This window comes from Drosophila persimilis, unplaced genomic scaffold, assembly GCF_003286085.1.
Source record: "Drosophila persimilis strain 14011-0111.01,24,50 unplaced genomic scaffold, DperRS2 tig00000124-arrow-pilon, whole genome shotgun sequence".
Lineage (NCBI taxonomy): Eukaryota > Metazoa > Arthropoda > Insecta > Diptera > Drosophilidae > Drosophila > Drosophila persimilis.
In genome coordinates this window covers 11,925,404-11,949,822 of record NW_020825294.1, presented here as the reverse complement: position 1 = coordinate 11,949,822, position 24,419 = coordinate 11,925,404, and the positions used below count along the sequence as shown (strand labels likewise).

Genomic DNA, 24,419 nt, shown 5'->3' with positions numbered 1-24,419 from the left:
ATACTATATATATACGGTATATCTATGTCGGTTCTTTCTAATGATTCACTTGCCATATGCTTTTGCTTGTTATCTTTCAATAAATAGTCAATGTTATTACAATTCAATTGGTCACTAATCTTATTCTCATAATTTTCATCCTTCAATAATCCATTATTATTGATATCTGATAACATCATCTCACTATCTTTATTTGTCACTAATACTCTATTTTCAATTGAGACAATATTGCTTTGCGTCACTCGCTTTCCATTTTCAAAAACTAATTTTATTCCATAATTTTCAAGGAAAAAGTCCCTATACTTTAGCAAAACTTAAACAGAACAGAATACCCTCTTCCCTTCCTCTTGCAGTTTCGAAGTGAATCAGCGTGGCTTTCGACTTGGGTTTGTTCTGCCGCTTCCTACCGCTCTTATCGATGCCAACTAGGAGAGAATACCAAATTCCCCGAGTATCGGAACGCCTAATTTTCAACGCCAATGTCCTCGAAACAGTTTTCGGATAGGAGTAGAGTGCTGCCTTTGCCTGGCGACAATTCATTTGACAGTCACGAAATCAATTGGAAAAGTGAACAAGCAGAAAGTGAGAGGTGAAATCAAGCTGCATAAATTATCGGCAAATCAGAGAGGAAAATTGAAACAATGAAGTGCCCGAGGACGAGGACTGAAACTGCCAATTTGGCAGGGCCACAAATGCAGTTCCTGTTCGGCCTTGCCGGCAAGACTCTGCTCTCCATAAAATTTGTCGCCTCTTGTTGCCAATTTCTTAACAAGGAAATGCAACCAAAAACTGGCTTGTGTTGTCTGAGGAAAGGAGTCTTGCGGATGGTTTGAGCAAGAGACCTATACGCCTGCCTCTGCGTGGTGCGGTGCGGTGCGGCGTTTGTCGTATATAAGGGTGCAATGAAAAGCCTTTTCCTTCTGCTTTCCGTTTTTCCTTTTTTCCGTTTGCTGCCTTTCGTAGTCTCTGCTCTAAATTGCACTTTATTTGCGGTTTGTTGATTTTATTGCAGAACTTTGTTTGCGAATCTGCTTAAATTTCATTACCCGATCCCAACCGAAGCGAACTGGGACACGGGCCAGTGGGTTCGGGTTCGAGTTCGTTTTGGGGTTGGGGTTGGGGTTGGGGTTGGGGCTTGGGTTGAGGATGTTGGATTGAAAATGAATGCCAAAACCTTGATATGAATTAATATTTGAGCAGGCTGCCAAGTGGAGCAGACATCCAATGGACATCCAATGGGGGGAGCAAAAGTGTAAGAGTTTTGGAATGGGCATGGAATGGACATTGGTTAAATGGGTCAATACAACGCGATTGATGGTTCGGTTTTGGTTTGGATCGTATAATATACAAATATTAGATGACAGCTTTAAGTGGGGAAGCTTATGCCACTGCTAGAAGGCCACTGCCAAAGAACGAGTCCCTACTCAAAGCAAAGTTCGCTGAACTCTCGCGTCGTATGTCTGATACTTCCATTATCTGATCTCTCTGATACCTCTCGAAGGACTGACAGACCAGACTCTCCATCGAAGCCGAGGCCGAAACCGAAGCCGAAGCCAAGTCAAAGCCAAGGCAAAGGTTAACATAACTAAAAATCAACTACAAACCCTGGGAAAACAGAACTGAACTGAAAAACGAAACATGAAAAATCAAAACAAATAAGCAAACAGGCAGACAAACAAAGTGCCAGGAAAATTAAATAAAATCCGCACAAACAAAGAGCTGTGGTCGGGCAGGAGAGAGCCAACAGGGGGCGAGGCTGTGGGCCGGCGGAATCATCTGAAAAGCTTCGCACGGAAAAGAGATATACAAAGATACTGGAGCAGGCCACTTAGATTGCGGCTGGGACAGCCACAACAAATGTGTATCTTTGTGTGAGAGAGTATCTGTGTGTGGGCTTTGTGTTTGTGATAAAAATAAAGCAATTGAAGGAGCAGGCGACAAAGGCCAACAGCAAAAAGATACAGAAACAACAGAAACAAGAGAGAGGGATAGAGCGATAGAGATTGAGATGGTGCAAGGATGAAGCGTGGCAGTGAAAACGGAGTGGGAAAATTAATTACCCTTCCTTTTGGCTTCAGTTTTGTTTTGTTTACCATTTTCATTTAATTACCGCCAGCGCACTAATCTGAATGCTTTAGTTCTACGTAACTTACAGCTGTCATTTGCGAAGCCTACACTTTTCGTAGGTTACGAGTTTAAGAGAACAATTGCTATAAATGCTTTGACAGACTCAATTTGTATGAGTCTCAAGTGCGACAAATAAGCTGATTTTTATCCGGTGTAAATGTTAATGGGAATGGGAAAAGTAGCACACAAGGAAAATATTTCGACGATTCAGATCTTGTATCGAACTCTTGTATTCAGTAGTATCAACAGTCAATAGTATATACATACGTGTCTTTAAACCATCCAATGGGTTCTCAGATTCTGTGTATTGAAAAAAGCATTGGAGAGTTTGTGAACAAAATCATTAATATCTAATAAAATAAAAAATAATGAAGAAATTAGTCTAAAAACAAAAATGAAAAAATCCTTCTTTAAGCTTATCGAACTCCCCAACAAATTCGAACGGAGAAATGCGGCGCTGGAAAGTATGCAACAAAAGACGACAACCATTTTGTGTATACGTGTGCGTATACGCAATCAAGGACGGCCAGCAACTGCTGCTATGGGCTATGTTGGATAATCAAAAATGTTAATTCACCAACCCGAAACATTCAGCAGTCTAAAGATCCTGGATGGATGCCGATGGCATTTGCATGTCCTGCAGTCTCGGCCTGTCTGCACCTCGCTGCGTGCCAGGCGCGAATGCCTCGACTGTCGGCCAGTCTGCCTGCCTGCCTGCCTGCCTGGCTGACATTATCAGAAGCCTTCATTCATGGATACCACACGAGGGAAAAACAAAAAGGAATACAAAACAAGCAAAAAAAGCCGAGCAGGAGCAGCTCCTACTTTTTGATTCGTGCAGCTGCGCGTCGGGTGCGCGAGGTAGAGAGGTTTGGAAGCCACTGGAAGGACAAACAGGGATAACTGCAATGGAAGGCAGGTATTCTGGCAAGCCAAAGTAATTTGAGAGTGAGTTAAAAGCTCTCAAAGAGAGACTCTTAAGAGAAAACTGTCTACAAGTGTCCAAAACCAAAGAGCACACCGAAAGGACAGGACACAGGACTCTCTGCAGCATCTCTCTCACTCTCTCTCTTTCCCTATGGGTTTCTTTAAGGGCGCTCTCGCCCTCGCTCTCGCTCTGAGGGCGCCTTGTAGTTTTTCGTTTGTGAAAGCCATTTTTCATTCATGCGAATTTACTTTAAATTAATTTTTTTGTGGGGTCATAAATCATTTTTGGCTCTGGACCTTACGCATGCTGAGTCTCTATGTGCGAGGGAGTATTGAAGTGTCCGTGTGTGAGCTCATGTTAGTGTGCGTGTAAGGTCTTGAAACCTGTATTCGTGGTGAGTGCATGAATGAATGTGTCATGTGTACTTTAAATACTTTCAAATTAGTTTCGATTGCACTGAATGATCGCGTTTGCAGTAGAGTAGGTCAAGTAATGCGGTGTACAGCGGAATAAGGGGTACATGAAAATAGTTGACCTTTGTGAAGCATGATTAGAACTGGCTATCAGTAAGGATCGTATAATATTAATAATCTATACATAAGTAAATATGTACATATATTGGCGTTCGGCTTAAGTTGGGAAATTAATGTTGGTGTTCCTTGTGGTTTCTTTACCTGTTGTATGTCTTCTCATTATCTAAGCTATCTATTTGTATTTGTTGGTTTAACAATTAACATTTATTACATACATATGTATTTGTGAATAGCGCTCTCAGCTCGGTGGGAGTATGCACTTGATCTAATGGATCGTGTTGCACTGACATAGCAATCAATACGTTTACTGTCCTTTAGTTATCTCAACTGAATAACCTATTTCTCATGGAAAGTGCCCAACATCTGGAGGTGAATCGACAGGAGCACGTCTCTATTGACAGCACCCCCACTCCCACCGCTACCCTCTCTAGAAGCATTTATCTTTAGGTTAACTAACACCATGAAAGCTCGGCTCAGCATTCAGAGAGAGAGGTTCAGGGAGTTGAGGAGATTCTCTCTTGAGAGAGAGAGAGAGAGAGAGTGGGACTATTTGCGCACCTCCAGCACTCTCTTACAGCCTCCACAAGGTAAGCGACAGGAACGAGCTTTGAGGGAAGAGCTTTTAAGCTTCTTCCAGGCACAGGAGTCACGAGTCCTGACGACTCGCTAGGACTCGTGTATGGTCACATCTTCCAGCCTTGGCTCTAGCAAAAAATCACCTCCCCCCACCAATCGCCGAACCCCGAACCCCGAGCAGGAGCCAGAGCCAGAGCAAGAGCCATCGCTCGTTTTCTGCACAAGGATGTTTCGTTGGATGCTCGGGCAGGGCTCGCTGGCATTCGTCGCCTCTGCAGTCACTTCCAGGGTTGCCTGGCTGGCACTGTTGGACGAGCATCGGATTCAGTTGGTGTTCCGGTTTCGGGTTGTGCTGTCAGTTGCCTTTTTCTCCGTGCACAGCCACCGAGAGATTGAGTTCCATCAGCGTAGTGTCGCGTCGCGTTGGTTGTGGTCTGTGTCCGTGTCAGTGTCCGTATCTGTGTGTGCTGCTCGAGCGTGTGCGTGAGTGCGTGCGAGCGTGTGTGTGTGTGTGTGCCTCTGCCTGTGCCTGTTGTCTGTCGCTAACGGTGCGCGCGCGTGTATCGGCGAGAGTGTGTGCGTGCGTGTACTGTGCACTAAAATGCCATGTACATAGATACTAATACATGCCTACCACACACATACAGACATGGGAATAAATTAGAAAACGTTGCTCGAATACTCCTGTGTACCACCAGACCATCAGACCATCATACCATCATACCATCAGACAAGCAGGTAAAACAGCCAAACTGTTCATGAATATATATGGTATATATCGTTTACACGCGTGCGTGTCTGTATGTAATCTAGAGATGGAACTGCGTGAGCGAGTGTGTGCGTAGAAACTCAACGTGCGTGAGTGAGTTCGTATGTGTGTGTGTGCCTTCCAAGAGGAGGAAATTGATATTCTTATTTCTTCTTGGGCAAAATATATAGACTTTGCTTATTTGTATGTGTGAGCTTGCGAAAATTCCATCAGCAGCAGCATCAAAATCATCGTTATCATAATCATCATCAGCATCAGGATGATTGTCACCGTCGCAACATTGTTGTACACACACATTTTGCATTCCCATCCCATTCCACATCCTTCCTTCATCTATTTTTTATTTTTATTTTTCCCTATCTTCCATTTTGATTTTTATTATTATTTCGATTCAATTCGATTCGATTTGATGGCGCCCGCAAATGTTCTGCCAAATTTCTAATTGACCATCAAGGCGATGCTGTTTCAAAATGGAAAGTATCTTGCGGATACATGTCAAGTGCAACTCTCTCTCTGTCTCTCTTCCTTTTGTTCGCTCTTTCACTCCTTGTGTGCAGGTGTATGTATGTGTGCGTGTATGTCTGTGTGTGTATAACAGGTGCCAAAAAATAAATGGCAATGGTTACTTTTATGTTCAAATTGTGTATTGTGTGTGGGAGGATGTCGGGATGGTGGATGGTGGATGGAGGATGGTGGGAGTAAAAGCGAAAGATATTCTGGGGCATTGGCATTGTCAACAAGTGAGAAACTCGTGATGATTGCCTGCTGAATAATTGGTGGCTTTTGAAATTAACTAAATTCCAATTCGTTTCCTTTCTTTCCCTTTTTTCCGCTTTGCAGCCTCGAGCTATGGATGACAGAACTAAAACAAACCGAAAACTATATAAATAAAATGAAAAATATACACATAATTTAAGGCTAAGCAATATTTATTCTGATTGAGTGAGAGGAATTACAAAAATCCAACAGTGCGCGCACAAAACCGAAAATCGAAAACTGCGTGAAAAATCTTTTATCGTTCGACACTAAAAACCCGAAACCAATATTACCGAAGCAATGGAAAAAGGCTTAACATATAGACTAAAACAAAGAAAACTGCACAAAACCTAAACAAAATAAACTATAAGCATTAAACATTAACGATGACAAAGAGAGATATTTTAAACATATTGTATATACTGTAAAATTTATTCGAACAATATACAAAAAAAGAAGAAGTATTTGTGCACACAAGGAGGCGACAAATGGATTTTAATACCTATCATTTGTACTCAGCAACAACCGAAACAAGAAGAAATCACTTTGAATGCAAATTTTCTGTTATATAGAAAATTGTTATAAAAACGCAGCGATTGCTGCTTTAATTTTCAATAAGCAGGCGAAACACGCACAAGATTGATAAAGTAAATACCAAAGAAAACAAAAGATCTACTGTGGAAATTTGTTCACTTTAAATTTAATTAAATCATTCGATCCACTCGATACATAGTCGTACATATGCATATTCCGATAATCGCATATATCTCGCATCTAAGATATAATCATTATTGAGATAAAATTACTGGCATTACACTCATGAAATCTCAAGAGGTCGCGGCAGACAAATTTGATAAAGTATTTGTAAACAAAAAAATAAAACAAATTTAATGAATAAAACAATAAATGGAGCATTTCTAATAACAACTATTCACCTAAATCAACTAAATATTTATATACCAATCGGATCGCCTAGTTATATTGATTGCAAAATCAAACAGGAACACAGAAGAGGTGAGTGCTAAGTGCAAGTATATGGCTTGTTGTGCGAGTATTTATTTAAAAGAGACAAACCATCACCTCCAATGTTTTTAATTTGAAAAATAAATAATTCGAAATATTAAGTAGAGCCAATTTTTAAATTATTTATTTAAAATTGCGGGCCAAATAATTCGTTGAACTAATTAAGTTTGAACGTATATGAATATACCAACAAATAGTTATTTCCAAGAAAAATTAAATATATCTCCAGCTCTTTGAAAACTCTAATATGTCTTCGCATATTTTTTCTTTATCAAATTTTGTACTAAACAAATTTAATATGAATAATTTGGTTGAATTATTTGTCTCGAACTAAATATCAAGTCGTCAGGCGAATGCATAAATTGTAAAAGAAAGATACATTCCTTACTCAATGATTCGAAATATTTTATATTTATTGTACAAAATTTAGTGCTGACATTAGCTGCTGTTAATTTAGATAGATAAATTTTCGAACATTGTTGCCAAAGAAGAGTATAACGAAAATGAAGTTTGTGAAAAAAAGACTGATCCACGCCCTAAAAACTCATCACACTCGAAAGCTGCAAGGAGCAGCTCTCTCACACAGCAACGGCCATAACCACAGGCATAATTTAGGTATTTTTTCTGCTCAGGCTATGGCTCCCTGGCTCTGGATGCTCCCCTCCGTCAAGCTCCGTTCCGGATACCCTTGAGGTTGCAGTGCCTGTCCCCGTATACGGATTCCAGCTTGATTTTCTTTTGGTTTATTTCTCGGGCAAGCATTTTAAAATTGTTCCATTGACCTTTGAAGACCACACAGACACATTTAAATACACAGCTGGCACAGCTGGTGGGTGGTTGGATGGTTCGGTGGTGCTGAGTGGGTGTTCCGAGAGCCAACAGAGAGTGTCGCAGCAGCAGCGGTGTCGGAGGGGGCAGTGGCAGTGGCTGTGGCAGCCTCTCCGAGGACAATAAAAGCCAGCGAACAATTGCCAAATAAATAACTTGACGCACGCTCCGCTCCGCTCCGTCCGTCCGTTTGTTTGCTCTAGTGCCGTGGTTTTTGGGCTTTGCTTGATTTTCATTTTCATTCTCATTCTCATTTTCATTTCGCAGAGAACACACACAAACGCACGCACATGGACACATTTGCTATCATGTTGCATATTAAAAGTGCTCCGGCATCCTGTTTTTGTTTCCATCTTCTACAGGCGCTGCTCATTTTGACCAGCCGCCGTCTAGTACATCCCTGCACTTGGCTCTTTTTCATTAATAACATGACACAATTCGTGCTGCATTGTTCTAAGCCGACTGCGCCTGAGAGCACTTTTGGCTTCGTCGCCTTCTTATGCTCATTATGCTCATTTGAGGCTTTGTCTTTTGGCCAGACCCAGACCCAGACCCACCATACAGGCTGCCGTTCGTGCTTCAAGCTTGTGTTAACGGCTCGCTCTCTCTCTGGCTCCAGCTCCGGCTCCTGCTCCGTCTCCGGCTCGGGCCCGGGCCCTGGCAGCTTTTTTAGTCATTTCTTTTCATCATTCATTCAGGCAGACTCCGGCATTCCCTCACTATACCCACACCCACACCTACAGCCACACGACAGGTGTGCGGGGCGTACACCATAGCGCCCCAGCACTCATCAGAAAATTCAAATGCAAACAGCCAGGCGGCAGAGAGAAGACAGCAGAAACAAAAGTGCAACTGTGAGTGTGTTTATAGATATGTATACGCATATACGCATACCCTTGAAAGCTCGTCGGGGCATACGAAGTGCGTAGGGTTGTTTGTTAAGCCAGTGCAAATCTTTTTAATGTCAGTCAATAATTATGTGCAAAAGAAGATTAAGGGAGGAAGTATAGTTAGTAGTTAGTGTCTGCAGTGCTTTAGCTAAATAAATTTAGTTATCAAGAGGAATAATTAACGAATAAAGATTTATTATCCCACTCTCTGAAAATTATGCATTCTCCTTAATATTTTAGATATAGTACTTATGATTGAGCTCTTAGAATATAATTATAATGATTAAAAACCTAAAATGTATAGATTCTAGTAATTTATTTGATTATTTGCATCTTTAAATTCCATTCAGTAAGAGTATCTCAAAATGTAATTCCATTCCCGTTGTTGTTCACGTTGCCTTCGCTTTGGCCGACGATGTCCTTAATTATGTGCCAGCAGCCCTGACTGACTGCCACAGTGCCACAGTGCCACAGTGCCACACTGCCACACTGATTGCTGAAAGGACACTCGCACGCATACTGCCAAACGTCTGCCACACGTTGGCGTTGGCATAGGCGTTGTCAGGCTCGGTACTCGCGGCTGTTCGGCTCGTGGCGGACTCGCGGCTGAGGACGATGTGTCGTGATGCTCCTGTCGCGCTTCTTCTCATGTTGCAGAGTTCTTGTTGCGCTTGTTTTATCGCTCTTGTTGGGCCGTTGTTGATGAGTGTCGCTGTTGCTGTTGTTGCTGTTATTGCTGTTGTTGTTGTTGTTGTTGGTCCTCTCTGAAGTGCGCTCTTGTGGAGGGTGTCATGTCCGCTTAGTTGTTGCCGCACTGTCGTGCCCTCTGCTGTTTGCCGCTGTACTTTGAGGCGACACCGCCGACGCCGTCGCCGGAGCCGTCGCCGCTTACTTACTGCTTATTTATGTATGAAGGACCTTAAACTTTCTAGCAAATGAAAATGGCCGTAGCTAACCTGAAGAGACACCAGAGATGGTGGAGGGGCGTACGAAAAATACGAGTATATCTACAACAAATGGCGTAGCTGCTTTTTAATCACCGTCGGCGACGCAGTTTTCAGTTTTCACCTTTCAGTTTCTCTTTTCCATTTGCAAAGTTTCTCACGTGTGTCCTCCTGCCCTACTCCTCCACAGCATCAGCATCCTTGTAGTCCGACACACAAAGGATGACACACAATGCTCACTTTTTTCTACTCTGCTCTACCTTCCCCTTCCCTTCAGCTGACTGCGCTTCTTCTATTAACCTTCTCTTCGCGAATGAAAAATGAATTTAAGGTTAACAGTTCTCAGAGTTCTGTTCTTTTCTTTGCTTTGTTTTGTTTAGGCCACTTAATTTAAGTCGAAACTAGGCCAGGTCATAGGTGGTCCTGGTAAATATATGCGGATAGTGGGCACAGCTGAATGGTCAGCCAGGCTGACGGAAGTTGAAAAATCTTTTTTCTTGCAAGCTAATAGCCAACAGGATCAGATCTTTGAGATGAGTTTACGGATGACTATGTCAGGTGGATGGCAGAATGGTTATAAACGAAAGAACCTCGGAATAAATACTAGTTATTAATTCAATTTTGAATACAAGTTAGCATAATTTAAAAAGTAGGAATGATAAAAAAGAATTGGAAAAACCTAATGACCTAATGCAGCAAAAAAGCTGAAAAATGTGCGAATCTTAACTTGTATTTTCAAGGAATATAAAAATAAGAGGAATACTTAATACGAGGAAACGAGGAACGAGGAAAACATAACATGTACCTGCAGTGCAACTCCTGGGGGAAAACTGAAAGTTTGTTGGAAATTTGTATTTCAACAGAAAGTCAATTTACTTCGTACTGAGCACGAGAACAAATTTTGTTGTAGGGTTGAAGCACTGCTGTAACTCGATTTGAAAGTCATCCAACGCATATCTAACGAAAACTATGGCCTCATTGGATCACGGTGTATAATCCATGCTGTGCCTAGTACTGGTACTGGTATACAAAGTCCACGGTCGTGTCAGCAGACAGCATCACGACGCAGAGGCACCCCTTGCTCCGACGCCATAATTTAGGCAATTTTATTGCTCATTCGAGGCTGTGTCTGCTAATCTATAATTAAAATTATTGTCATATCATTTGGGAACTGAAAACTTTTGCGTGGCCGAAACTTTTCGCTGCACAAGCGAGGGGAGGGAGTGAAGGCTAAGCCATGAAACAGCTTAACATGCTACCAGTTAACCTGTCCATGACCAAGCTCTCTACCTCTGCCTCCGACTTCCATCCAATCAAATCCGATTCCGGGGCGTAGCAGAAGCGGCTACGTGCCTGTGCATTTGAGCAGCAGATGTCACATGGCCAGGCCCAGGCCGAAACTTTTTGGCCGAAAGCAACTTAGATAATTTAACAGAGTGGGGAGCAAAGAAAGGTGCAAAGGACTTCCTTAACCGACTTTTTGGGGTCTCGGGGCCGGTTCCCTACGTGAGATAATGCAAATTTATAGCTGGCAATTAGCGGGTCGCGAATCGCAACCTCAGTCGAGGCCATAACTTAGGCACAAGAACTTTGACTAGTCCCCAACACCGAGCCTAATTGCAGTTGCCAACATGAGAAATCTCGGGCAGAGCTGCGAGTGGATGGATTTTCCGACTGCGTGGAGGAGCGCTGCACGGGGTGCTGTGACAAACCAAAATCCAGTTAGCGTAACCCTCTAAACCATTAATTATCTTGGGAGGCGCTGCGCATACATACGTGCTGTATATGTATATGTCTGATGTGGGCTGCCAAATAGATACAGATACAAGCAAAGGGGCCTGCAGATACAGATACAAATACAGATACGGGCTGCTGCTGACTGTCACTGGCACTGGCACAGGCACAGGCACATGCCGAGCAGCGACGAGTTTGCCGTTTATCTGTTATCCAACAGTTACACTTTTCACACACCAACAAGCACCCACAAAAGATGCCCGTCGTGCCGTATCTGTATCTGGGAGATACACACACACACACACACACACACATACACACACGCGCTCGGAGCGAGAACAAGGCATCAGTTGCAATCTGACTTCAATTCAATTATTTTAGATTAGAATGTGACTGTGTCACACACACTTTTGTCTCTCTGTCAGCTGTCATTCATCCGTTCATATGTTCCATAAAGGGAGGACCAGACCGGGACGCAGTCCGGGAGCCCGAAGCTGGTAAAAGGGGGAGGGGACTTCTGGGTGCCAGGATACGTGCCCTATACGACGCCTGTTCTGTCTTGCATTGACAGTTGCGTACTACACATGTGTGGGCGTGCGCCCCTTTTGGGTTCACAGTGAATGTGCTCTACAAAACATTGTCCCAGGGATCCTGACTTGAAACGAGCGTGACAAAAGTTACAAATGCCACAGGCCCAATGACGTCAGACCTACTGTGGCTAGAAAATACTCAATTCATCTAAAAAGAAGCATACAAAAACCAAGAGAATTGATTTGTTTGAGGGCAGAGTTGGGCATTCATTATTGACCTTCAACATCTTTGGAGAATATTTCTCCATCCAGATGATTGTCTAGTGTTTTCTGCGCAGTTACTGGGCACTATCGCTATTTCAAAAACCATACACAAAGTTGTCCTTAATTTCAATATACATACACACCGAACATTTAACATTGATGCCTTACATACACGAATTAAATATATTCCACTACTCTTTGCGTATCGAGCGACAATCATTAATCCCTTATTAGCATAGTTTCTGTCATATATTTTCTGCCCAAAAGAAGGACGTTGTATCTCAAAGATTCCCTGGTTCGATTTCCAAAGTTAAAAGGTTACCAAAAGGCAGGTAAGATCGCAGAATCAGGTAGAAGACCAGACATGTTGATAAAAGTAATATGAAAAGTGAGAATATTAACCGGTTTTAGACTTGGAAAATTTGACCTGCCCTTCCATGAGAGCCAAAGAGTATTGAAAATACTCGTAGATTGTGATAAAACGTCTGGTCTTAGACTGGAGGTTAGCTAAAAAGGAAATCCTATCGCACTTGCCATAGTTCCGCTCTTTCTGACTCATGTATTCAATGAACAACAAATGTATCTTAACGATATTTCCACCTTATCAGTGTCAGTAAGCGAATGCGGGCGACTTATTAAGCGGGCATTATGATAGCAACATAAAAGAGGAATTCTGAAAGAGAGATATAGCTATGAGAGAGTGAGAGCCATCAAAGCCATTGTCTGCCAGTCGGGGGTGACCTTTGGCAGCGCCTCCGATATGCAGCAACCCTCTGAGATTGCCAGAACAAACTTATCTATAGCTATGGCTATTGCTACGGCAGCGGCTGCGGCTGCGGATGTTGTTGTTTCCCTCTGCCTCAGCCTGCGTCTGGCTGCCTGCTCTCCCTCCGTACCATCGTCCCGCAGTCCCGTCGTTCCGCCCGGCTTAGGTCTCAAGCGATCGGCCATTGTCAGGCCAATTTAGTTCTGAGCCGAACGTCGACGCGATCAGTAATAATGAAGATCATCTGGGGCCTCGTACTGTTGCTGAGTACCGTGCTCACAATGGGCACCTCCCTGCGGGAGAACTACTGCGAACGGAATGTGACCGTGCGGTCCGTGCAGCCCGTGACCAAGCAGCGAACCATTGTCAAGCCACCGTCCAAGTGGAAGTTCTGGAAGAAGCCCGAGAAGAAGACCGAGTTCTACAACGCCGAGGAGGAGCAGGTCACTTACAAGCTGGTCAGCGAGTGCTGCCAGGGCTTCATCCAGGTCGAATCGGGTCTCTGCGAACCCGTCTGCGATCGCGGCTGTCCCGCCCATGCCAGTTGCGTAGCGCCGCAACGGTGTCAGTGCATTAGCGGTTACATCTCCGCCCTGAACCACCAGGACGGAACCCACTACTGCGAGCCCATCTGCGAGAGGGGCTGTGCCAGTGGCTCCCAATGCGTGTCGCCCAACACTTGTGCCTGTCGCGAGGGTTACCAGCAGCTGGCCCCCTCTGGCGACGGAGTCAGTGGCGACTGCGTGCCCACCTGTCAGCTGGGCGACGGATGTTCCAACGGCAAGTGCGTCGACGTGGAGCGCTGCTCCTGCAATCCAGGCTATTTGTGGGACAAGGAGGAGGACAGATGCACGGAGGTCAGTGCCGAGTCGATCGCCGATGAGCTGGAAACAACTGAATACAGTGCAATGGAAGCAGCCACCGCAACTGCCACCGCTACTGCCGCCACCGACTGCCCGGAGGACTTTATACTCTTCCGCGGCGAGTGTCGGGAGAAGCAGTTCAACAGCAACGAGTCGGGCTGTCTCCAGGGTGGCTGCGGTCCACACCAGACCTGCAACGAGTCGGGCCTCTGCCAGTGCGCGGACGGCTATGTTCCGGAGGAGGGCGCCGATCAGAACGCCAATCTCAGCTGTCGCCGCACCCTGCTCGATCAGATACTCAGCCTCGACGCAGCTACCGATGACGAGGACGAGTTGAATCCCTGGACCATTCCCATCATCGGTGTGGCCAGCGGTGCGCTCTTCGTGCTGCTGCTGGTTGGTCTGCTCGGCGGAATGCGCCACCGCCAGAGACGATCTGGTCCAAATCCCAAGCCCAAGGAGGGGGAGCTGCAGTGTCAGTTTTCGCAGAAGAGCTACGACGTGGACGAGTGGGTGCCATGAGGTGAATCTGGTCAGGTGGGTCTCATGAGTTCGGCTGTGTTAGATCATCTTTGATTTTTTTTATATTATAAATATTATTTGAGAATAAAGCTTACGGATTTTAATTGTGAATGTTTGAATGTAGTCTGAAATGATTTTTACCTTTTAGGGTGGTAGTTATTTCAGACATAATCTTTTCTGTATATGTTCATAAGTCGGAGCCTGGAGGATTGGTTTACGAATTACAATTAATTAAGCTTTCATTGAGAAACAATAATTAAAAATGTTGTACATTTTTGCTTCCTAATAACTAAGTACAATGTCACTGGCTAATCACTTTCCACGTACTATATCTAGATTTATGATAAAAGAAACTCCCCTCCACCCGCAGAAACTCATCAATGACTAAGGCTCTTATTTCGTCTCATTCATTTATTATGTGTCTAAATGATTAATGAATGTTCAACTGAGTGCATTTCTTGCACTTTGGCTGCTTCCTTATCAGCCTGAGCTTCTGTTCAGGGAAACTCAATAGAATAAATGCCCCAAATTGTACGAATTACTTCAAAGAGCATTGAAAATAACTCTGAATGCATTTTCAAGGGGACTGACGTTCAGCAAACAGATAAACTGATTGAGAAAATGCTCGTGGAATCTTTTAATCGTTCGAAGTTAGTATCGTGCTGTGTTTTGTGTGTTTTGCTAGTGGATTCAAACTGTTTACAGCGCCATTCCGCCATTAGGTTGTTCATACTGATTGTAAGTCCCTCAGCTGCCATGTGCGCTCATATGCCGATTACACGGATATATAAATAAAAAATTCATAAATACGGGCATGTGAGGAAGGAGAGCCACAAGCGAGGCAACAAAATGTCTAAAAATACTCATACATATGTACATGTACATACATATAGTACCTACATACATATATACACAAATACCCCTAATACTTGGCGCTGGGAGAGTGCGGAAAAGCAGCGGAAACATAATATACAATATATATGTACAATAGATGTGAAAAATATTGGGGTTTTGTTTTACTCTACATATTTTTGAATCTTAAAAGTAAATTTTCGTCCATTGCTTACACATCCGCATCAATGGACCAGCATTTTTGTGTATCTGTGTCTGTATCTGTATAAATGTATCTCGCAGCGGCACAAAGATCTTTTAGCCATAATCGCTGCACATTTGTATATATTTCGCATAGAACTAACACACAGAGAGCTGAGCTTTAAGGTAAACAGGGAGAGAAGAGAGAGTTATCACAGAGAGACGACTCTCAAACGGATAAAAAGAGTGGGAGTGTATGTGTCTGTACAGCAGAGAGAGACAGGGAGAGAGACACAGAGAGAGGGACCAAAGTGCGTGAGAGCGCATAAACATTGACAGCGTGCAAATTCTTAGAAAAATTCTCGTATAGCAGGAACAACCGACGCACAAAAGACCGCTCTCTCTAGCCCCCCTCTCCACTTCTAAACGCTTCACCCCCAGGACCTCGACCAGGACCAGGACCTTCTGACAGGAGCAGCATCAGAGGCAGAAGTAGAAACACCAACGACAACAACAGCAACGAGAATACTTAAAGCTTCTTTAATTTTTATGTTGTTTTTTCTTCTCTTTGTCGGTGCCTTGAGTGCGTCCGCGTCTGTGTGTGTGTGTGTGTGTTTGTGTGTGAATATCTGTGTGGGCCTCAGCCATTCTCTTTGATTGCTTTTGTGCGTGCCTCTGTGTGTGTGTGTGATGGTGTAACCTTTGCTGGTGAACATTTTTGCGTGGGAAGTTGCCCAAGGACATGGACTCGGCTCAACTCAACTTGACTCGACTCGACTCGTTGCTCGCTTTTGCCTTTGCCTTTGCCTTGGCTCTTGCTCTGTTTCCTCCCCATCGCCTTTTCCTCCTCCTCCTTCCTGTCTTGGTCTTCCTCGAGCTCGGCATTTTTCCTGCTCATTTTTCTACTCTCTGGTTTTTGCCCAGCTTGCTCTTTTGCTGCTTAGTTATTTATTTATTATTTGTTGTTTGCAAAATTTATTTTAGTCCAGCAAACGAACAAAATGTGCCAAATACTCTGCGAAATTTTTAACTAAAATTCTGAGCAACTATATATGTACGTATGTATGTACGTATGTACATGTATGTATGTGATTTATAAGTGAAAAGTAAAAATAGTTACCATAAAGATTCCGCGCTGCTGGTTGACTTTTCCCTAGTTTTGAGCAAAGCATTTTCACGGCTCGTTTGGCCACAAAATGACAGCGTTATGGTGCGGGGCATTAGGATGGGGGAGGGGCAGTAGGCGGCTGGAAGTAAAAGTTGCCGCAGTTCAAGCTTTAACCTTGGCAGCGAGTCAAGGGATTCATTCATGGGATAGGGCTGGGCGCTTATATTTTCATACAATACTCGCATATGGACAGTTCCACGGGTCGCGACGTACTTTCGCACGCTTTGATGTACAAAAAAAAATATAAAACAAAAAAGTACGTACGCGAGCAAGAACTTAATTTTGGCTTGATCTAGTAAAATAGAAATATCTGAAAAACGAAACAGAATATTTTAAGGCAGTTAATATATTTTAAAAGAGGATTAATGTTGGTTTCTATCGAGAATTTATACAATTAATAATCTGTATTTGTGTGTTTTTAAATTAATTTAAGTTCCGTTTTTCCATGTGTTTTTTTTTAACTTTATCGCCTTACATATCTTCCTAAATCATTTCATATTTCCTTAACAACCAACTTAGTTGGCTTTTTAGAGAAAATTTACGGAAAAACTTTCATCAAGAATCATCTTTCTTATAGGAGAAAATAAAAATACCAAAAAAACCGAAAACTTACCGCACTTTTGATTATTTTAATAGGCTTTTCAGATCAAAGTTAATGGAATTATATGCCATTTGGTTAAAATAATTAGTTAAATTTATGTACATTTAGAAAATAATATCGTGGTAAAAGTTTATGGGAATGGGCTTATATTAGCTTTTGGTTATTTGATCTCTGTGGACTTTTCCACGGTAATGCCAATTTACGACGTTGAGGAGATTAAATTGGGAAAGAGAAAAAAGGGAAATGAGGATTCTGTAGAATCCATTTTATCTTTAATACAAATATTCAATAATATATATAAAATAGTATTTAAACAGAATGTGGCTTACAGAAATTATAGACTGATGCTCTGTCATACACTTTTTAGTCAAAGTTTAGTAACTATCCTATTAGAATGATAATAGAAAGAACCAACTATTTTGTGACTTTTCCATTAAAAATTCACATCTTCCACGTTTCTTCGTCTTGCATATTCCGCTCATCTGAAAGTGCTGATTGGTGCTATGGACAAAGAATGTCCGCGTTGTCCTGCGCTCGAATTTGAAGCTGAGTTGGATGGTATGAATCATTAGGAAAAGTGCAGCAGGCTATAATTGAGAATAATATAATAGTATAGGAAAAACTTTTCCCATTTTCACAACAACATTTTTTTGTACATACCTCGTAAAGATTTGTCCAATCAGTCCAATATATCTTACGATTATATCTGCCGAAGTTGCAAAATATGATATAGATGGTTGGGGGTTGCATCGGGTCCTGCTGGCAGTCTAGATTTATTGGTCGTTTATCTTCAAGGTTAAATATATTACTTATATGGATCCATGAGTTGGGAAAATCGACTGGAAGCCCCTTTCGTATGCATATCTTGTGCTGTATTTTACGGCTTATTTTCATGCGCATTCAACAGATTGATTTACAATGGTACAGGGAGTGGGGGGATAAATTCCCTCAAGTAAAACTGATGATTCCTCACTGCCTGCCGAGAGAGTTGGAGTTGCTATCCTTGCAGTACGAGAGTTCCATTTATTATCGTTTCCCTCTTAATGGGGAACTTCAATTCTTCCACCAAAGATGCAGAAATAAAGTAAAATCAAGCAGCCACTCCTCTCTTCTCTGCTCATTTTCCCGTTCTTCCCTCTCGACTGTGCGGGAAATTATTCAGTGTGTACTTGTTGATGCAGCCCTCGAATAACACTTACTACCGATGGCCCCAGCCCCAGCCCCAGACCCACCATCTTCCAGCTTCCATCACTTTCTTTCTCTTTCTCTCTCTGCTTACCCCTGCGTGGCTGTGGCCCACTGCAGCTTCTGCAAAAATGCATTGTCGGAAAGTAGGTCGCTGCAGTTAAGCCAGCTCTGTGTGAGTGGCAGGTGGCAGGTGGCTGGTGGCAGGGGGGACCCACTGCAGCTGCAATGGGAAATACCAGTGGCAGCCATCAAATATTAACCACCAGTTGATCCTGTGCAACATGCTTATATAAGTATATCCCTCTGACACGCCCACGCCCACGCCCACGCCCACGCCCACGCCCTCCTGCAGCCCAATTAACTTGTAGAAGGCTGAGAAATATGTATGTGGAAATTCGGCGCTTTTTTGTGGGCCGGCCACTTTATGGTCGAAAGCTTCTAAGCCCAGGTCGAGGGGGGGGGGATGAGGGCTTAGGGGAGAGTTGAAGATCTAGGGGCGTGGCAAATGCAACTTCAGCTTGCCACTTTTGCCGTCACGCCCAGTTAAATAGCAGCTGCAGCAGCGCCAGCAGTGGCAGCAACAAACACAGTTGACCTATTTTTGCGAACGTACGCAGACTTTGAAATTATTTACAGCACCAAAGAGAGAGGCACGCAAAGCGAAAGAGAGAGGGAGTGAGAGAGAGAGAGAGAGAGAGGGAGAGAGAGAGAGAGTGAGAGAGAGAGAGAGTGAGAGGTGCCACAGTGCGTGGCACATATGCATGGTGCAAGAGCAGGGCGGGGGGTAATGGGTTTCAATAATAACAGAACGTCGCCTGCTTCCTCCTTATTCTGCACCAATTTTGCTTCTTCATAATTTTGCAAGCCGATGTTTGCTGCATGTTTATTGTCAAGCTGTAGCAAGGCCACGCCCTACTAGCAGTACACTAAACAAAACTTTATGGCGGCAAGGACTGGAAGCGTAGCTCAGCGAAAATTCTATACCTTATTCTCAAACAACAATGCAATTTACCCACAGAATTTCAGCTCTAATCAGGAATCTAATGTTTTCTTTCAATTCATACGTTTTTCATGCATTGCTTCTTGGATATTTTTCTGAGTGCAGCCGCTGCAATTAGAGAGCTCACGAACACACGTAAACACACAGAGACATACTCCTAATGCACATCCTGAAGTATGTTAATAAGTTTCGCATTACAAAAAGCGAAGTTCCAAGAGGATATCCTCATAAACTGCACTCTATATTGAAGTGTTCTATGTGTGTGTGTGTCTGACATTCATGGAGTTGAGCTAAGGGAAAAAGTTATGCATTCTCGTACGTACACGCACACATCCCTGTAAATATTTGTTTGTATATTCGTATTTTTATGCTAAAATATTTGTGCTCGTGGCTGACCTAAAAAATCGTTAAATGTTTGAAAAAGCGTTTTTTACCCGTCTCAACATCCCACTCTGGCTGCTCCTCCACCTCCACCTCCTCCGCCTCCTCCTCCACTTTCTTTCTGGTCTTCGCATTTTTTTATTTTATTTTACTTTATTTTATTTTTGCCTTTTAGAAAGCAAAGTGCCCAGCCCGCAAAGCATTTAAGTTAATGCACATGGAATCACTTACAAACTCGTACATATGGATATGGATGTGCCTGTGTATACCATACACATATGTACGTATTCATCGCTTGTTCACATATACCTCAGACGGGTGTACATACATATACGGCTATACCTATGTATGTTCTGCTGAAATGCGGCTTGACAGCTCTGCCATAGGAACCAGAACTTTAACTTTATGCAGTGCATCATACATCGCTCCATTGAAAATATAATTAGGTCTGCCACAGGCCAAAGGAAATTAGAAATCGCTGACCCAATTCACTGGGGCTATGCATATTCCCAGAAAGGTTCTTTGCTTAATCTAAATTTTTGCAATTACTTGCAAAGGACTATCTTTTAAAACCAGTATTCCAGAAACTATTCCAGAAACTCTGAGAAAGCATTTCGAATATTTCTAGATCTACCATCATTGAATTCCCAAGTGAAATGAAAACTATCATGAAAGAGTTTTATTTCTGGCTAAGTGAAATTCTGAAATTATCAACTATCTAGCTAATTGTGAGTGGGCTGTGGGTTGATTATATGTACCTGTCATAAAGCTCCTGGAAAGGAGCCCAGATGTGTGATGCCATCTCTTTAGTCGTCAAATCCACAGGACTAGGACTCCATGGTTTTGTCTTTGGGTAGCTGCCTTCAATTAAAATTATAAGATAAATTTCGTAGCAGCTGAACGGAGGGTTATGGCAAAAAAAAAGGTTAACGAGTTGCCATATATAAACTTTTACTGCAATATTTTGTGGCACGATTCTCCCTCTGCCACACTAGGGCCACACTTCAGGGGGGGCTGGGTTGCCTTTGGCCGACAGCTGCGCTTCGAATAACTCAACTGTGCGTTAAGGCCGGGCCCAAGAGAAGTTTAGCCGGCGGAACATCAGCCAGGGGGTATGTAAAGTGTTTGAGGTGGGGGTCGCGGGGGAGAATGGGTGGAGCACGGCGACACTGACACAAGCCTCCCTCCAACTGGCAGTGGCAGCGTCGCCGTCGTCGTCGTCGTCGTCGCCGCCACGTAACGTTAGGCAGCCTGATTATTGGAGCAAGAATTAATTGAAAATGTTGGTCAATTGCCTTGTAGGCAGCGGCACGGCAGTCCGGGGGAGGCGGCTGTACGCAATCTGCTTTGGCTTTGGCTGTGGTGCGACTGCACTACCGCCCGCTGTGCAATTTATGGCGATGATGATAATGATGGCAATGATCATCTGCGCCAGCATTAGTAATTATTATTTACTCCATGGTGCAGCGAACTTCGCTGCAGCTCCTGCTCATGCTCCAGCTCCTGGCCCATCCTCATGGCAACTATTTTTAAATGCCCCAACATTAATTAGTTTTAATGGAGTTTGGGGTTAGTTCCCGTTTCCTCAGACTGAGTGAAGGATATTGGAAAACGGTCTGGCCACGAACAAAGGACTAAGCAGGGCCGGCAGCTGCTTGCTTCTGGCTGCTTGTCCAACAGCTTAAATAATCTTAAATGCATTTAAGATGCGCAGCGATCGACCATCATCAGATTGTGAAAGATGAGCTTCTTAAGTACTTACTCGTGCTTGCTTTTGTTCCGAGTACTCGGAGCCAGAGTTAATTGTTTTCTTCCAAGTGCTGGAGGGGCGAATTGGCGAATGGGCGAATGGGCGAATGTGGCTCAGAGATTTATGACTTTCATAATTTTGGCTCGCTGTAGGGAAGGTTTTTTCTCAAATTGATTGATTTCGTTTTAAGTATTGGTGGGGCTTGTCTAGATAATGCAGATGTAACAAGAACTGATAAATTAAGCTTAATTGGGATGTTGTTCAAAGCTGTTAGTTATGACTCACTGTGTACCATATAAAGATGTTAATAGCATCGACATTTAATTAATTTCAACGGCAATAGTGGTATTGTCGCCGGCGTACATGCAGGAAATATACATAGTTGTTGGACTAATGTTCAAGATAAATTAGAACTAATTTGACTGAAAGAACTAAGCATGCAATCAAAGTACAAATACAAATACTAATTTCGAGGAAATCGCTCTACAAAACGGAAGGGGCAGCGGTATATAGTTTCCAGTAGATCTAAAAGGAATCGTGATGAAGTTGTGCAAAAAAAACCACACCAAGCACCAACAAAGGTTGGAAGGTAGTACGAAGAAAGAGTTACAAAAAAGGTTGGGGATCGCTCTGTGTATTATTTAATTATTTCCTATAGACATTTTGCGTAAATTTAGCTAATCAGTGAATTTCCAACCGAATGTATGTCAGGCCATGCTGTGTCCTGTTCCTTTCAGCTGGCCGCAATTATAGTGGGGAATACCGAATAGTTTAAGATTGCTGACACTCTTGGGCGTTCAAACACTTCAAGATATTCGTAAACTGATAGAAATTCCATAGCTGGATTCCATTTAATTTGCAACGCTGTGGTTCAATAACTCGAATTGCCTCTGGCAAGGCCTCAAATTAAGTTGTCATCCTCGTAGTTTTGCTTCACTCCAGATCCCCTGGAACTGGACACCCCGACCACGAGCTGAAGAGACAAACACGTACATGGGTAGAATCCTTTGGCAGACAATCGACAAAACGTGATTACAGTTGCCACAAATTAAAGTCGGTTTTGCATTACTTCCCCACTCCATGCCGATTCCGAGACGACGGTATTGCATTCGAGAGCAGAGCTATCTAAGGCATTCTATCTATATGCATTTTACCGGAGAACAACTGCCCAAGCAGTGAAAATCAAAATGAAATTGCGTGCAGCCTTCAGCCTCGCATGGCCCAGCCCCAGCCAGCTGCTGGCCCACCCCCTCTGCCCATCTTCGCATTCACCGTCTTTCCATCTTTCCGTCTCTCCATTTGTCCCGCTATGCCTATTTCTTTTACTGTGGCACGAGGATAACATTAAGAAGGAAACAGCATTCTTCCAGCAGCATCCAGGGATACCATTTCAGCAGAAACGAGCTTAAGAGAGTGGCCAGCGCGAAAGAGCAAGCGTGTGGCTCCTCTCTTGACTGCGTGAGCTGGTGTGCGTGTGTGTGCCGGACTTAATTTGATTTTGAGACCGAAGCACCCTGTATACGCTCTTTAAGTGTTTGTTTATGCGTGGCTTGGGACTGGTGGCTTAGAGAGGGTGGAACGTGAACGAGGAGCCCCAAGGAAATGGAGAAGCCGAGGGCAGCCTGCACATCTGCCTAATAAAATTCATTAAAAAGGCAAAGGAAACGTTGAGAGTTCTCAATGCTCTCAATACTCTTGTTATCGTTGGTGTTGCTGGTGTGACATTAATTTTTACTTAATTTATTTTTGCGCCGTCGCAGGACTAGCTCTTCATCCCCTCTGCCCCTCCGCCCCACATCCCACATCCCCTTCGGCTCCTTCTGCTGCTGTTTCCGCTCTTGCCCCTTCTCTACAGATTTCTATTGCCTGTGAGTCAGTTTTCGCTCTTGCTTTCGTTTTTCGTTTATTTGTAATACACACACACACACACACCCAAATATATATATGTATATATATACATATATTTATATCTACACCTATACAAATATATATTTTTCGCATTCACCGACATTGCTCCGGCTCCTGCCCCTGCCTCTTGCCCATCTTCCAGCTCATTTGCCGCTTCGACGACAAAATTTCAGTTTTCAGTACGTTAATGTGCAGTGGGTTAGGATAAGGTGACTGAGGGGTTGAGGAGGTTGGGAGGTTGGGTGGTGTTAGAGGACGGATGGGAGGTATGAGGTGGATGTGCTTTAAGTGCCACTGAGATTGTGTGTGGGCAAGCCCGGGTGGGGGAGGACAGGCGGAGGGCCTGAGCGGGGTGTCAGCTCATTGGAAATATGGGTCAAGTTGTTGCCGTCTGTGCTAAAAATGCAGTCGCCGTCGCAGTCAGCGTCCGGGTGAGCGTGAGCGTCGTCCAAATGGCAATAATTGCTGTGGCGCATTAAGGGTTAATCCTATCGCCTCGTTCCGGGCAGGATATCGTATATTGGAATGGAATGCTCGTACAGCTCCTTTGTTCTGTTTGCTCTGTAGTGGCCCCCAAGTTAATCGCCCCAAAATGATTCTTATTTATTGTTGCAGCTCATTGGAATTTATATTGTATTAAAAATGTTTAATGGCTGCTGTGTTCTATAAGCGACCGTCTGAGTATGTGTGCGTATAAGTGTTGGTCGGTTGGTCAGTGGGTCGGTCTTTAATCCGCATACAGCCACAAATAAAATAGCTCTATTTATGCCGATGCGATTGCTGCTCAGTTTCGGTTTACAATTTGTTTGCTTATTAAACGAACCGATGAAAAAATGTGGGCAAATTCCAAAATGTAATTACCTAAATAAATAATCTCTGTTTCAATTGAAAAATTAATTTGTTATTTAATTTGAGTTAATTTTGATCAGGCTGGTTTTTTATTTAATTAAATCAAATCAGATCAAATATTTCACTATGGACGGTTACAAAATAGTTTATTTGTTCTTTAAAAAAAATTTAAATTTGGCTAAAAATGTTATGTTTGTTGTTTTGTTTTTTTTTTGTTAATAAATATTGTACATGTAAATAATAAAATATAGCTAGAAACTTACTTTTTGAGATATACGTTTTATAGTGAGATCTAACAGGTTACTCTAGCGTTAATAGTCTCTGAGATTTGTGGATGCCCCAGATTTTCGTCCTTTGCGGGGGCGGAAAGGGGTGTGGCGAAATTTTGAAACAAAACGGTCAAGGTCCGATATCACAGGAGTGTGGATAAAAAATTTGGTTGCTCTAGTTCTTATGGGTTCTGAGATCCTTGAACTCATATTTTGCAAT

General features: G+C 43.2%; 2 protein-coding genes across 3 annotated transcripts in view; both read left to right on the top strand.

Annotated features, from left to right (window-relative positions):
* Positions 1-6,657: 6,657 nt before the first annotated feature.
* Positions 6,658-24,419, top strand: part of LOC6598082 (neuronal acetylcholine receptor subunit alpha-7) — a 57,001-nt gene continuing 39,239 nt past the window's right edge. For both annotated transcript variants that reach the window (XM_002023218.2, XM_026987755.1), the window contains exon 1: positions 6,658-6,703. The gene's annotated coding sequence lies outside the window, so the exon portion shown is untranslated. The remainder of the gene's footprint in view (positions 6,704-24,419) is intronic.
* On the top strand, positions 12,902-14,172 carry LOC6598081 (multiple epidermal growth factor-like domains protein 10). Its single transcript, XM_002023217.2, has one exon. The coding sequence runs from the start codon at positions 12,902-12,904 to the stop codon at positions 14,051-14,053; it is 1,152 nt and encodes a 383-aa protein (XP_002023253.1). The 3' UTR covers positions 14,054-14,172.